Here is a 13739-nt window from a genome sequence, read left to right as displayed (position 1 = left end):
ACTTAATCGGTAATCACTGATTGTGGTAATCAAAATGCAAATTAAAATTAGGTTCTATGATTTTGCTACTTAAACTAAAATTAATAAATTAGAATTTCTGATTATTTATTACAATAAATTTATTACATTTTATTTATAATAAATTTGTTGTTTTATTATATACCTCATTATAAAATATTATCATTTATTACAATTACAATAAAACAGTATCTGTTGGAAGATGGTGAAATTGGTACTAACACATTGCTGATAGCATTGTAACTTGATGCCATCCTTTTGAAAAGTAATTTGGCTACAAATATTAAGCGCTATTAAATGAAGCTACATTCTTTGATGCAATAATTTTGCTTTGAAGAAAGAAATACTCCTAGAGGGGAAAAACATGATACATATAAATATATTCATTGCAGCTCTTGGCAAAATAGCAAAACTTTGGAAACCATCCAAATGTCCAGCAATGAGGAACGAGTAAGTAAATTAAGGTACATAATCTCAATAGAACATTCTGAAGGCATCATTAAAAAGGTGACTATGAAAGCCATATAGCAACATGAAAAATATTTCTTGAAAAAATGTTAAGTGGGAGAGAAAAACACTATTTGCAACTTTACTAAGAGGCATATAAGTAGGCAATACACCAAAATTAAAACAACAGCAGTCTAACTAATAAAAATACTATTTTTTCTGTTTTCAAAAATATTCTAAAACTTAGGCTTACATTTAAAAGAAACATTTTTATAAAATAATCCTAAGAATAGGGGTAATATTAAAACCATGGAGCCAACTGATGTGCCCAGAGGGCAAGATCATGACAAATGAGCAGGGGGGACTGGGGGAATTAGGGCTCTAGACACAGTTCATGAGTCTGAATAAAGGAGGAAAGAGGAATTTCTAAAACGTAGACATTTAATTTTGATTAACAGTAATTTAATGTAAACTAAAGATTACCGCATACGCAGGAAAGGGTTGCCAGAACAGGCCTGAGACTGCAATTCTGCGTGCAGATTGGTCTCTAGCTGGTGTCTGGGGGCCTGGATGTCAGGAAGGTTCCCACAGCTCCCCAGCTGGTAAGACTGGCTCACTCTGCCTGCACAGCCTGTGCAGTGTGGTTAATGCCGCAAACCTGTCTTCCTTCTGGGTATCTGAATTTGGGTCCATGCTAGGCAGATGGTGCCTATGCAGCCAGACCCATTAAAAACCTCAGGCACTGAGCTTCCCATGGGCTTTCCTGGGCAGAAATGTTGCAAACACATTGGTGCATTTTTGTTGCTGGGGAGAGAGTGAGCTCTGTGTGGCCCCTCATGAGAGCAAGAGAGCATAAGGAAGCCCACACACGCGTTCCTCCAAACTCCCGCGTCTTTTCCCTCAGGGTCTGACTGCGTATCTTTACTACGTCCCTATAGTAAATCTCAGTCTCAGTGCAACAGATGCTGAGTTCCAGGAGTCCTTCTTACAAATCTAGTATCTGAAGATTAAATCTAAGATTAAACATTATCTTAAATCTTAATCTACCATTCTTATAAATCATCCTTCTAGTGGAGATGGTCGTGGGTACTCCTGACATACCGAAATCATCACTGATGAATTCTTATACTCAGGATGCCCACCAGGAACACTGCAAATGATGACGCTAAAATGACCTTCCCAAAAGGCTGCTTCATGGAGGGAGCACTGTTTCTAGGGTCTTAATCCCAGTATAGGGAAGAAAGTGTTCCATTTGCAGAAGAAGTTTGAGAAATAAGGGGTCAAAGAAAGTCAAATGGGCTCTTTTCCAAGAGACCTTCTGACTGCCTTTATTTTACAGTGTTAATGTGTAAAGACTCTGCAAAGGGAAAAGAGAGTTCAGCTTTTACCCTGAGCAGTTTGAACACAGACCCAGCTTTCGTGGTTTCCTGGCAGTGGCTCTGGCCCTGTGTACCACAGAATACCAGTTTGGGAAGTGATGCTCTCCAGAAATGTTTAAAGAAGAAATTCTGTCCCGAAGCTATTGAAAACAAATGTTTTATTAACTAGCACTAGCTTACTGGAAACTTCAACTAAATAGCTCAGTTCTTCACAAAATATGGAAAAATGAGAAATGTGTCCCATGGCAATTTCCCTCCCACTGATCTGAAAAGAAACGATCTGTTCTTTACGTCTAGGCGATTCCTTAGATACGTTCCTCTTCAGTTTCAAATTACTGTCAGAAGGCTCTGCGTTTGATCCCATCTATCACAGACCAATCACAGACAGAAAAAAAATTAATTTATACTTCAAAAAATGCCCTTCATTAAAAAAAATTTAATAAAGGGGCACCTGGATGGCTCAGTTGGTTAAGCTTCTGACTCTTGATTTTGGCTCAGCTCATGGCTCCACGCTGGGCATGGAGCCTGCTTAAGACACTCTCTCTCCCTCTCCCTCTGCTCCTCACCCACCTCTGGCTCTCTCTCAAAAAAAAATTTAAAAAAAACATCAATTTCCTAATAACCTTTGTTATTTGGAGGAACTCTGCGGAGGTAAGTGGCTCCTCCTGTGGGAGCTGGCAAAGCGGCATACTGCTCATTTCTTCCAGAACGGCATCAATGCGGAACTCCATGAGATCGTTGACTCTGTCAAGCAGCAATTCCAGGTCCTCTTTGGAAAAAATAAAAGTGAATAAAAGAGATTAAGTATTTTATTTAAAAAAAAAAATGCACACGACTGGGGGGCCTGGGTGGCAGGTGGTTAAGCCTCTTAGTCTTGGTTTCGGCTCAGGCGGTGATCTCAGAGTCATGAGATGAAGCCCCACTCCAGGCTCTGCTTGAGAGTCTCTCTCTCCCTCTGCCCTGCCCCCTGCTCTCATGCACTCTCTCTCTCTCTCCGTCTAAACTAAATAAATAAATCTTTTTTAAAAATGCACATGACTACACTGCAGTAGTGAAATCAGGATTAAAGTCGCTCCAGACCGCTATTTCTCACCTGGTTTCTGCACACTGTTCCTCCTCTAACCAGCTTCCTTCCGGCTCTGGCTCTTTCCACCTGCCTCATTCTGACTCAGACTTGAAGAGCTGGCTCGAATGCAGTGCCCCCAGGAGGCTTCCTGGGAATCTGCATGTATTTCCAGTGGCCCCCTCATCCTGCGCTGACAGTGACCCCTGAGCAACCTTCCATCACCACGTGTAGCATACTGCCTACTCATCTACTTGTCATGTGTCTTTCCTTCTTCTGGAATTTCTCTTTGTTATCCTTGCTTCTTCAACACAGCTCTGTGCCTATTCCATAGGAGGTATTCAACAGATACTCATTTTTTAAGATTTTATTTTTAAGTGATCTCTGTACCCAACGTGGGGCTTGAACTTAACAACCCTGAAACCAAGAGTGACCTGCTCTACCAACTGAGCCAGTCAGGTGCCCCAAGAGATATTGAAGTGAAATTCCCTCAATTTTTCTTTTACAATTACTATCATAAGGTACATTTTTTAAAGTTGTGCAGAAGTAATATTGAACACTAAGTTCCATGGACAGAAAGGTCAATTCTAGAGGAAATTAACACTTTTACATCAAAAGTAGGAATGATGGTTAATAAAGCTCCCTCTAAGGGATAATACAGTTTCAACAGATATCGTAGAGTGAATTCTCTTTTTTTCTGCTATTGCTTTTGTCTGGGGAATGAAGTTAAAATTGAATACAGAGAAGTCCATGTTATATACTCATGATGTATCAAAGACATAAAACACTTCCTTAAATAAATACCTTTGCTTCCTAAAGAATAAGGCCCTAAAAGTTTTCGATCATTGCTAAGCTAATACCAGGATACCCAAAGGTTCTGCCTGGTAAGCTCTTTTCCTACTGAAAGAGAACCAACACTTTTATGTGAGCATGTGTGCCCAATATAATTCTTCACTGTTTCTGATTCTTGAAAGCTTCTTCAAGGACATCTGTGACCCAACCCTCCCCGCAAGACATCCACATCCTAATCCCCAGTGAATGCGACCTGATATGGCAAAGGGGACTTTAGAGATGTGATCAAGTTCAGGGTCTTGAGATGTAGAGACTGTGCTAAATTATCTAGGTGGGGATTATCTACATAAGGAGGGGCCAGTGTAGTCATAAGAGTCCTTGTAAGAGGGAGGTAGGATAGTCAGAGTCAGACAGAAAACAGAGTGCCCATGAAAGCAAAGAAACAGAGAAAAAAAGATTCGAGAATACTATGTTGGTAGCTTTGAGGATGGAGTGACCATGAGCCCAAAGGATGTAGATGGCCTCTGGATGCTGGAAAGGATTCTCCCCCAGAGCCTCCAGAAGAAACCATCTGCTGATACCTTGATTTTTAACTCCCTAAGAGTCATTTTGGACTTCTGACATCCATCTTAGATCTTTCACTTAAATAACCAACACAGAATCAGAGAACTGAGGGCTTCTTTAGAAACCAGCTCCTGTCTCCAGCTAACATAATAATAAAACATCCAAGTGTAAATATTCTAATCCTAATATCCTCTAGGGAGGAAGTACTAAAGTCTACCCTGGTAGCCTGTTCTAATTTGGTTGCGAAAACTCTCACTATGAAGTTTTTATGCCTTTCATAAATACCTCCTTCTAGAATGTTAGCCCATTTTCTCCTGTTTTAGTTCCCAGGGGGATGTATTTTGGAAAGACTATGGTTTAGAGGCAAGGGAACTAGGTTCTAAACTCACCCTTTCTGCTTACATCTGTATCACATTAGAAGTCATTCCATCTCTGAATCAGTTTTCCAACTTTAAATTGACCACGTTATTTAAAGTCTAGTGTCTAACAATAAGTATAATTTTTAAATGCAGTTTATCTCTAGGGATAAAATTAAAAAGTGAATATATATAGTTTCCCGGAAATTAATGAATTCATGTATTTTGGTAAAACTCCCTAAGGAACAGCTTAAGAATAACACTCCCGTTGCATTATTTATAGCACAGTATCTAGAAGAAATTGTACGGTAGACGTTAAGAACTCAGCCTTTCAAAATGAGAAATAATAACCATTCAGACAGACTTACTGATCTTAGCAAAAGTGTTTTTTAAGTACGTCTCAATGTTCAGTGAGGTCCAGCTCAGTGCAGCCAGGCCAGGTTGGAGAGCTTCGTCCACTTTAGCCAAATGAGGGGCCATCAGTGGCTCTATGGTGGGAGGCATTTTTGACTTCACTCTCTGATATTCAGCCAGCATCATCTGCAATGAAATGGAGGTTAAATGATCAATTAAGATCACACTTCAAATATCCTGGTTTTTTATCCAAAAGGACGGCTTTTATTTAGGGTCCAGCTGTAGGGTCCAGCTCCAGTAACAGCCTGGCAGGTAAAGTGGGCAAAACAAAACAAGAATAGAAGATGAGAAATGTCTCCATAAACATAAATTCCTAATCCAATAAAATACAGCTGAAGAAGAGAAAAAAGGAACTTCAGAGTAGGAGTTTCTCGCCCCTTACCCAGTCCAAAAGGCAAGAAAAGGTCTAAGGTCAAATGAGTTTTCTAAACCAAGTTACCAGTACCTTAGCCTGTGCATCACGAGGCTCATTCATTCAACTTTGTACACTGACTGCCCTCTGGGTACTTCCTGTGGACCATATCCATCACCCGAAGTGTTGGGGTCACCGGAAGTTGGCCTCAGCCCATTGCTGAAATCAGAGGCCAAGTTCTGAAGACCCAAAGCACACAAGGAGTCAGGAACCAGCATCGATGTCAGCAAGTGTCAGGGCTTTAGGTATCATGCATATACCAAAGACCACCAAATTCCCACCTCAGCCCAGATCTCACTCCCGAAGTCTAGATTCACATATGGTGAAAACCTATTTAGTATCTCCAACTGAGTACATAAAAGACATTTCAAACTTAGCAAGTCCAAACCTGAAAGTCTGTTCTTCCCCAAAATCTTCTCCGCCCACAGCATTCTCCATTCTCTCCAATGGTGGCTCCTGTCCTTCACACCCACGGCAATCCATCAGGATATTTTGTTTGCTCCACATTCAAGAGATCTGTATCTGACCTGCTTACCATATGCACGCTCCCACCATCACTGACTCTCTTCTAAATTATTGTAATGGTCTACCACTGTCTCCCTGCTTCCACTAATGCCCCCTACAGTCTATGCTCAATTTAGCAGCAAGAGGGGTCCTTTCAAATGTAAATCAGACTATTAACTCCTCTGCTTACAGGGCCACATGCCTTCCCATCTCATTTAGGGCTACAAGTTCCTACATGAGTCTGCAAAGATCTACCCAAGCTGGTCCCCACTACCTCTCTGATGTCATCTGTAATCATTCTTCTCATCCCTTCCCTATTCCTGCACTACTGTCTTCCTTGCTGGTCCCTAGTCTCAGGGACTTGGCATCCCCTTCAAATAATTACTCAAATGCCATCTTCTCAATTAAGCCTATTCTAAATACCTATTTAAGTTTGTAAGTTTGTAAACCATCACCAAAACCACCTACACACTCTATCCTCTTTGCCCTGTTCTATTTTTTCCATATACCTATCACTTGCTAATAGACTATGTAACTTACCCATTTGTAAGGTTCATGGTTTATTTGCTGTCTTACCTAACTAGAATATAAGGACAAGAGTTTCTACAAGAACAAGAATTTTGTCTGCTTTGTTCAGTGCACCTGAAACAGTACCTGGCACATAGGAGACGGTCAATCAGTATTTCCCTAATTTATTAATTAGTTGTTATCAGAAGCATTTGTGATTAGAAACTCATAGATTCTGTCCCTACATTTAAATTTACCTGTTGCATAATATTGAACTGTGTCGGTATTTTGTTCATATGTTGTCATTTTAAATGAGACTAAAAGCACTTCCAGCCTATCTTTTTTGGTAATGTTAGTATTGGTGATAATTCATTGTAAGAAAGTAACTTTAACACTCTTCTCAATACAACTGTTTTTAAGTTCATATTTGTAATGTGCATGTTGATATTATTTTGTCATTAGATCAATGTTTACCCAAGTGTTTCCCCTGGATTACTAGCCCTAAGAGATTCTTTAAGAAAAACGGTCCCTGGATGGGAAAGTTTGGAAAACACTGTATACACTATCTCCCCTCTTGGACAATCACAATTAATATTAATGATTCTGAGAAAACCGCAAGAACGAAGGAAGAAGCCCAACAGACTTTTGTGAGTTTTGTTAAACCCAACATTTCCCAAATGGACCACATAATCCTTTCTTCATATAATACTTTTCCATAATTTCTCTATATCCTTTCAATTTCGATGAAAGCCACTTTGGAAAAGCCTACATTGGGTGGTTCTATTAGCAGCTACTTACACATTTGCTGAAGCATTTATCCACGGCTTATCTTTTTTCAATGTCCATCACTTATTCTATCTGGGAAGCAAATCAGCAGGCCTTTTACTTCTCCCCTTTTATCCTTTTTAACCCCATGAGATATTATTCATTTTATAGATGAGAAACTGAGGCTTAGAAGGGTAAAATAATTTGCCCAAAGATAATGGTTTGTATCCAGATCGAACTAACTTTAGAATCTATAATCGTAACTATTAGTCTAGACAGGCTTATTTCTTTTCGAGCTACATTCCAAGGAAAAGATGAGGAAAAACAATCTCTCAGCTACCTTGGCGTATCTGTGGGAGACTGAGAGCTCTGTTAAATATTCAACACGATAACTCTGCAACATCGGAGCTGGTCCCCCAAACCCGCCAAAAGATTTGTTCCTACCAGCCACTCATGTTGGGTAGGGACCTTTCCCTCTTTCAACCTCCAAGATACAATAAATGCCAACCAGATGACAATTTACTTGCTCGAATTGTCATTTATATGACATATATTAACATTTTAAGACATTTTTTTGACCCTCCTTCCCTCATGGTGTAGGATCTATACCCTCTCTCCTTGAATCTGGATGGACTTATGGAGCCCAACTGATTACAACAGAAGTGATGCTAAGACCTATGAGGTTGTCCTAAAAGCCATGCAGCTTCCTCTGTGTTTACTGCAATGTCCTCTCTTAGGCCCCTGAATTACCACATAAGAAATTCTATTACCCTGACCACACAAAGATGCCCCGGTCCTTAATTGCAGCAGCATGACACTTCCAGCTTTACCCACCGAAGAACCAGACATGAGGATGAGGTCACTTTGGACCTTCCAGATGCAACACCTGCTAACTGAATTAAGTAGCCTTAGTGAACGCCACATGGAACAGAAGAATCAGCTAGTCAAGGCTGGCTTAAACTCTTTATCCACAAAATCATGAAATACAATGAAATGGTCGTTTTAAGCCACTACGCTTTGAGGTTGGTTGTTAACCTGCGACAGAACTCAAATAATAGTTCTGTGGACAAAATTATTTTTTTTTAGGATTTTATTTCTTTATTTGACAGAGAGAGAGGCAACGAGAGAGGGAACACAAGCAGGGGGAGTGGGAGAGAGAAAAGCAGACTTCCCGCTGAGCAGGGAGCCCAATGCAGGGCTCGATCCCAGAACGCTGGGATCATGACCTGAGCCAAAGGCAGATGTTTAATGACTGAGCCACCCAGGTGCCCCTGTGGACAAAATTATTGTTAGCAACTTTATGTTCTGATAAATGTTATTTCTTAGTAAAAAAAAAAAAAAAAAAAATACTGGTTTCTTTGTAAATCTGTAAATTGACTAAGTGGTTTTCCTAACAGGCAAGAAAAGTCTAAAAGGGAATCTCAACATAATGACCAGTATTTGATGGGCCCACACGTGAGGAATGTCAGTCCATTGACAACATCAACTTTATCATACAACATGAAGGAGTGGAAAACAGTAGGCTACAAGTCTAGGTTCAGGTCCAACTTCTGCCACTTATTAGATATGAAACCTTGGCTAAGTCATTTAACTACTCTTGAGTCATGGTTTTGTCATAAGATAATGTAACAGTACTCTATACCAATTACCTAACATGACTATGGATAAGATCACTTGGAATAATGAATGGTTAAAATGTAAAGCATTATGCAAAGGCATGGCCTCACTGGCTTTATCCGATGAAGTTAGCCACTATAGAATTGTAACGAGGGTTTCCACGTTGTCAAATATCATGGCTGCATCTCTGCACTCATCTTGCATATCCTCCAAGCTGCATTTGTCACTGGTGTTCATTCCCTCCTGCATGAGGACTTTCTTACCCTTTCCTCCCACCTCAACAACCAATCCTTAATTTTATTTACATACTCATCCTCCTCTATCAGACCTGCTAATATTGGGACAACCCAGAGTTTAGCCAAGGCCCTCCACTCTTCTTTACCTTTTCTTCTTCCTTGGGGATCTCGCCCAGGACAATGACTTTAAAATTTCAAGGTTTTTTTTTTTTTTTTTTTTTTTGCTTTAGTAATCTCTATACCCAAAGTGGGGCTCAAACTCATGAACCCAAGATCAAGAGTTGCATGCTCACGGGGCGCCTGGGTGGCTCAGTTCGTTAGGCATCTGACTCTCGGTTTCAGGTCAGATCCTGATCTCATGAGTCTTGGAATCAGGCCCCATGTCAGGCTCCATGCCCAGCGGAAGTCTGTTTGGATATTCTTTCCCTCAGCCCCTTCCCCCTCTCGTTCCCTCTCTCTCTCTCTCTCTCTCTCTCTCTCTCAAATAAATAATCTTTTTAAATAGAGAGTTGCATGCTCTTCTGACTGAGCCAGCCAGGTGCCCCTAAACATCAACCGCATTTTTAAAACTCTCAAAATTATGCCTCCCACTTTGACTTCTCCACTCAACTCCAGACTTAACCTATCCATCTGCATGGATAACACCTCCATTTCAAGCTCTAAAAATCATCTTCTACTTAAGATGGAAATTACTGATTCCCTCTTGTCTTCCAAAATATAGTAGATGGAGTCTTTGCCATCTCTGTAAATGGAACTTTCATTCTGGGCCACTGCATGCTACTCAGCAAGTTGTCCAGCAAAATGACCTACACGGTAACACATAATCATCCTACTTAAGCAAATCCATTGTGTCGCTCACATCAAAAACAAAGGAATCATCCTCCAGTTCCCCCATAACCTGCTATTGACATTATTTAATCCACTGACCCAGCTGCCACCCTTTTTTAAGACACCCTCATCTCCAACCCGAACCAGTACTGCCTGCACGCTGCCTTCCCACTGACACTCTTGTCCCCCTAAAAATCTATTCTCTACCCAGCAGCAAAAACAATTTTTATTATTAAAAAACATCATGCCTTTTTCTCCTGCTTCAATCCTACAGTGGCTTCCTGGTGCATTCAAATGCATACCCTGGGTTTACAAGATCGGTGATGACCTGGCCCTTGCCAACCCTACGGTCTCATTCCCTCTTAGTCTGCACTCCAGTCATCCTGGGTGCTTATTACCCCTCAACAGTGACACATCACCAGATTTCTTTTAATACAAACTGGAGCTAGCCCGAAAGGAGGAAAAATTAAAGTACCATACCTTCATGTTGCTGAAGTTCTTTTTGTATACATCCCGTTTCTGGAGCAGGGCAGCTGCAAATGGTGAAACTTCTAGACCCATCCGTGACATGCACTCTGTTTCTCTAAATAAGGTTAATATCTGAGGATCAAAGTTTACAAACAATTTCCCTGTGCGTGGAGCCTTCACCAATAAAGATGCCTCAAGTCCTATGTGAATTTCTTCAATCTGTGTGAAGAGATCAACATTTTTACTAGTAGGAAGTTCAATGCCTACACAGGGTATCTAGCTCAGCCATTCCTGGGAACAATGACCAGTAAGTATTCCTCCACGGGTTTGAGCTTCTCAAATTAAAGATAACCCTCTTCTTCTAAGGTCGCTTTCAGAAAAGGACCTTCAAGCTCTTGGCAGTGACACTATGCTGTCAATCTGACAAAACACCTGGGTTGTGACTCTCTCACACCCGACAGATAAGTAGACTGCAGCAGTGGTGGCTTCTCAAAAGCCGTTTAGCTCTGCAGTACCTTCATGCCTACTCATTTTTCCTAATAAGAGTTTCATAAAATCTACTAAACTCAATTTGCAGTTATTTAGAAAAACAATGAATACCACTATGGAGACATCTCTGTTATTGGCTCAGGCACCAAAAGCTGAACCAAGAAAATGAGAAACCATTTTAGAGGCCTTGTCAGCCTGAATTTTATCTTCCAAAATACTTCCTGCCAATCTACAAAGAGATACAAGTCTTGGTAGGGGGAACATAGTATAACCAAAGAAAATTTAAGACTTTGCTTAACAGAGACATACTAGTATTTACTGACACATTACAGAACTTAATGGATAGAAAAAAGGCAGAAATCCTAATCAATTAAGTAAAAGAACCAATAAACAGGATCCTCTTTCTCCCTTAGGAGTCTATAAATTAAATAAAAATGAGTTTCTGTTACCTGGCTTATAATTTTTTTCAAAATTAATCATTATTTTTCTTCATGGACCTATTATACTCTTTGATTATCTACAGTCAACCAAACCTGCCTTAGGAAATACCCACCAATCTAACTTTCTACAGGAATAAAACTGTCCAAGGCTAGCAGAAGGTTTCCCACTGATTTGACAATGAAGATGTTTTTGAAAAGCACACATGTAGAGACTCACCTGTTGAAGCCATGCCCTGTGGTAGAGAACCTCAAACTCCAGGAGCACCCTGGCTACCCTGTTGTAACTGCGAATCACGGGCTTGGCTTCAGCCGTCTGTAGCACGGTCGGGTGCTGCTGGAAAAGCTGCATTGGTTGCTGAATCCTGTAGAGGAGCTGGCGGGCCCACAGAATCTTCCCAGCGATGGGAGGCTGGTCTCGAGCCAAAGGAGGATCATATCTCTGCTTTGTATACAGCTTGGAGATCATATCAACGTCAGCCCCATAGTTCTCAAGGATACGCCGGTATTTGTCATCAATACCAAGATTAGGTATATTCAATCTGATTTTTTAAAAAAGTGAATGGTCTGAATTAATGAGAAGATATCTAGCAATCTCCTTCATTAAGATTTATTTTAAAACATATGGTAATGGAGGGTCGCATGGGTGGCTTAGTCAGTTAAGCGTCCAACTCGGTTTCGGCTCAGGTCGTGATCTCAGGGTCATGAGATCAAGCCCTGCGTCAGGCTCCAAGCTCAGCACGGAGCCTGCTTGCTCCTCTCCCTCTGTTCCTCCCCCCACTCACTCTTTCTCTCTCTCAAATAAATAAATAAAAGCTTTAAAAATACTGATATGTGGAATTTGAGAAACAAGGCAGAGGATCATAGGGGAAAAAAGGAAAAAATGAAATAGGACGAAACCGGAGAGGGAGACAAACCATAAGAGACTCTTAATCTCAGGAAACAAACTGAGGGTTGCTGGAGTGGAGGGGGTTGGGAAGGATGGAGTGGCTGGGTGATGGACACTGGGGAGGATATGTGCTGTCGGGAGTGCTGTGTATTGTGTAAGACTGGTGAATCACAGACTTGTACCCCTGAAACAACTAATACATTATATGTTAGTAATTAAAATTTTAAAATAAATAAATAAATCTGAAGATCATTAAAAAAAATACATGGTAATAGAAAAGAATGAGATATTTATTTGACATTTTTAAAAAATCAAAATAGTATCAATCCATCTATTATATCTCAAGAAAGTGGTTTTAAAAATAGTATTGGGGTGCCTGGCTGGCTGTCAGTAGAGTATGTGACACTTGATCTCAGCGTCATGAGTTCAAGCCCCATGTTGGGCATAGAGCTTACTTTAAAAAAAAAAAAAAATAGTTATCAACCTTTAAAATCTAGGCAAAACCATTAACTTGGTAAGAATTTTTTCAAATTACTTTAACATTAATATGATAAGCAGTCACAAGGTACTTTAAAGCTAACACGAAATAAAATAAATTCTTAATCATCTGGAGAACTTAAAAACAGAGACCTTGCTACGCAGAATGACAAGAAAGGATTTTCTTTCCATTAGAATTTGAAAAAATAATTAATAATAATAAATAAGCTAAACTATGCTCATATGACCCCAGTTTTAGAAGACAGAACAGAATATGTTTCAAATTTTTACCTTTCAAATTTCTTTAACATACTTAGAGCTTGATTTGTGTTTTGAATCTTTTCAAATGTAACGTCCATGAACTTCTGCAACTCATTCTAAAATAGAATAAAGTCTGATTGTAAACAGTAAATTTGCATTGAGAAATGTCCTATTTTTAAAAAAATTTTTAGAGTATGCATTTTTTTATCAAAGTGTAGTTGACATACAATGGTATGTTAGTTTCAGGTACAACACGTTGATTTGACAATTCTGCACGTTACTCAGTGCTCACCACATAAATGTAATCACCATAAATTATTACAATTTTATTGAGAAAAAAAGTCCTATTGACCAGCAAGACAAAAGAGTTACCCATTCTCTATGAACAGATACAATATAGGATAAAATACAACAGAAAATTTAATATTCAGCTGAACTTGAAAGATAAATGCTCAGAAGCCAGAACAAAGAGGGACTTGAAAGTCAGAGCAGTCACGGGAGTTGGCATCATAGTGGGTTCCATGGGTTTGGATCAGATACAGGGCCCGGGGGTTAGCTCTGGGGTTTTAACACAGCAAGGGTAGAGAAGCTGTGGGGTCCTAACACTCTCAGCAGACCCCTGCAGAAAGCCAGGGCTCTTGAAATGCAGCCCAGCCAAGCAGTGAGTCTGTCCATAAAGTGGGGAAAGAAACAAGGGAGCTTGCCATCTGTCCAGAGCCATGAATGGATAAAACAGGCCACCTAGATCATGATCCCATGCTTCCTCTAGAAAGGGCCACGCAGCAACTATCTTCAGCTTTGTGGAGCAAGTACCTT

General features: G+C 40.1%; 1 protein-coding gene across 1 annotated transcript in view; it reads right to left on the bottom strand.

The window, feature by feature from the left end:
* Nucleotides 1-13739, bottom strand: part of DNAH5 (dynein axonemal heavy chain 5) — a 278502-nt gene that overhangs the window by 170503 nt on the left and 94260 nt on the right. The window contains exons 13-17 of the mRNA XM_034657084.1: nt 12954-13039; nt 11517-11838; nt 10383-10589; nt 4988-5159; nt 2468-2613 (exon numbers count right to left, since the gene is read on the bottom strand). Of these exons, the coding sequence (XP_034512975.1) occupies nt 2468-2613; nt 4988-5159; nt 10383-10589; nt 11517-11838; nt 12954-13039 (933 nt within the window). The remainder of the gene's footprint in view (nt 1-2467; nt 2614-4987; nt 5160-10382; nt 10590-11516; nt 11839-12953; nt 13040-13739) is intronic.

This window comes from Ailuropoda melanoleuca, chromosome 3 (genome assembly GCF_002007445.2).
Source record: "Ailuropoda melanoleuca isolate Jingjing chromosome 3, ASM200744v2, whole genome shotgun sequence".
NCBI lineage: Eukaryota > Metazoa > Chordata > Mammalia > Carnivora > Ursidae > Ailuropoda > Ailuropoda melanoleuca.
This window is presented reverse-complemented; position numbering and strand designations above follow the sequence as displayed.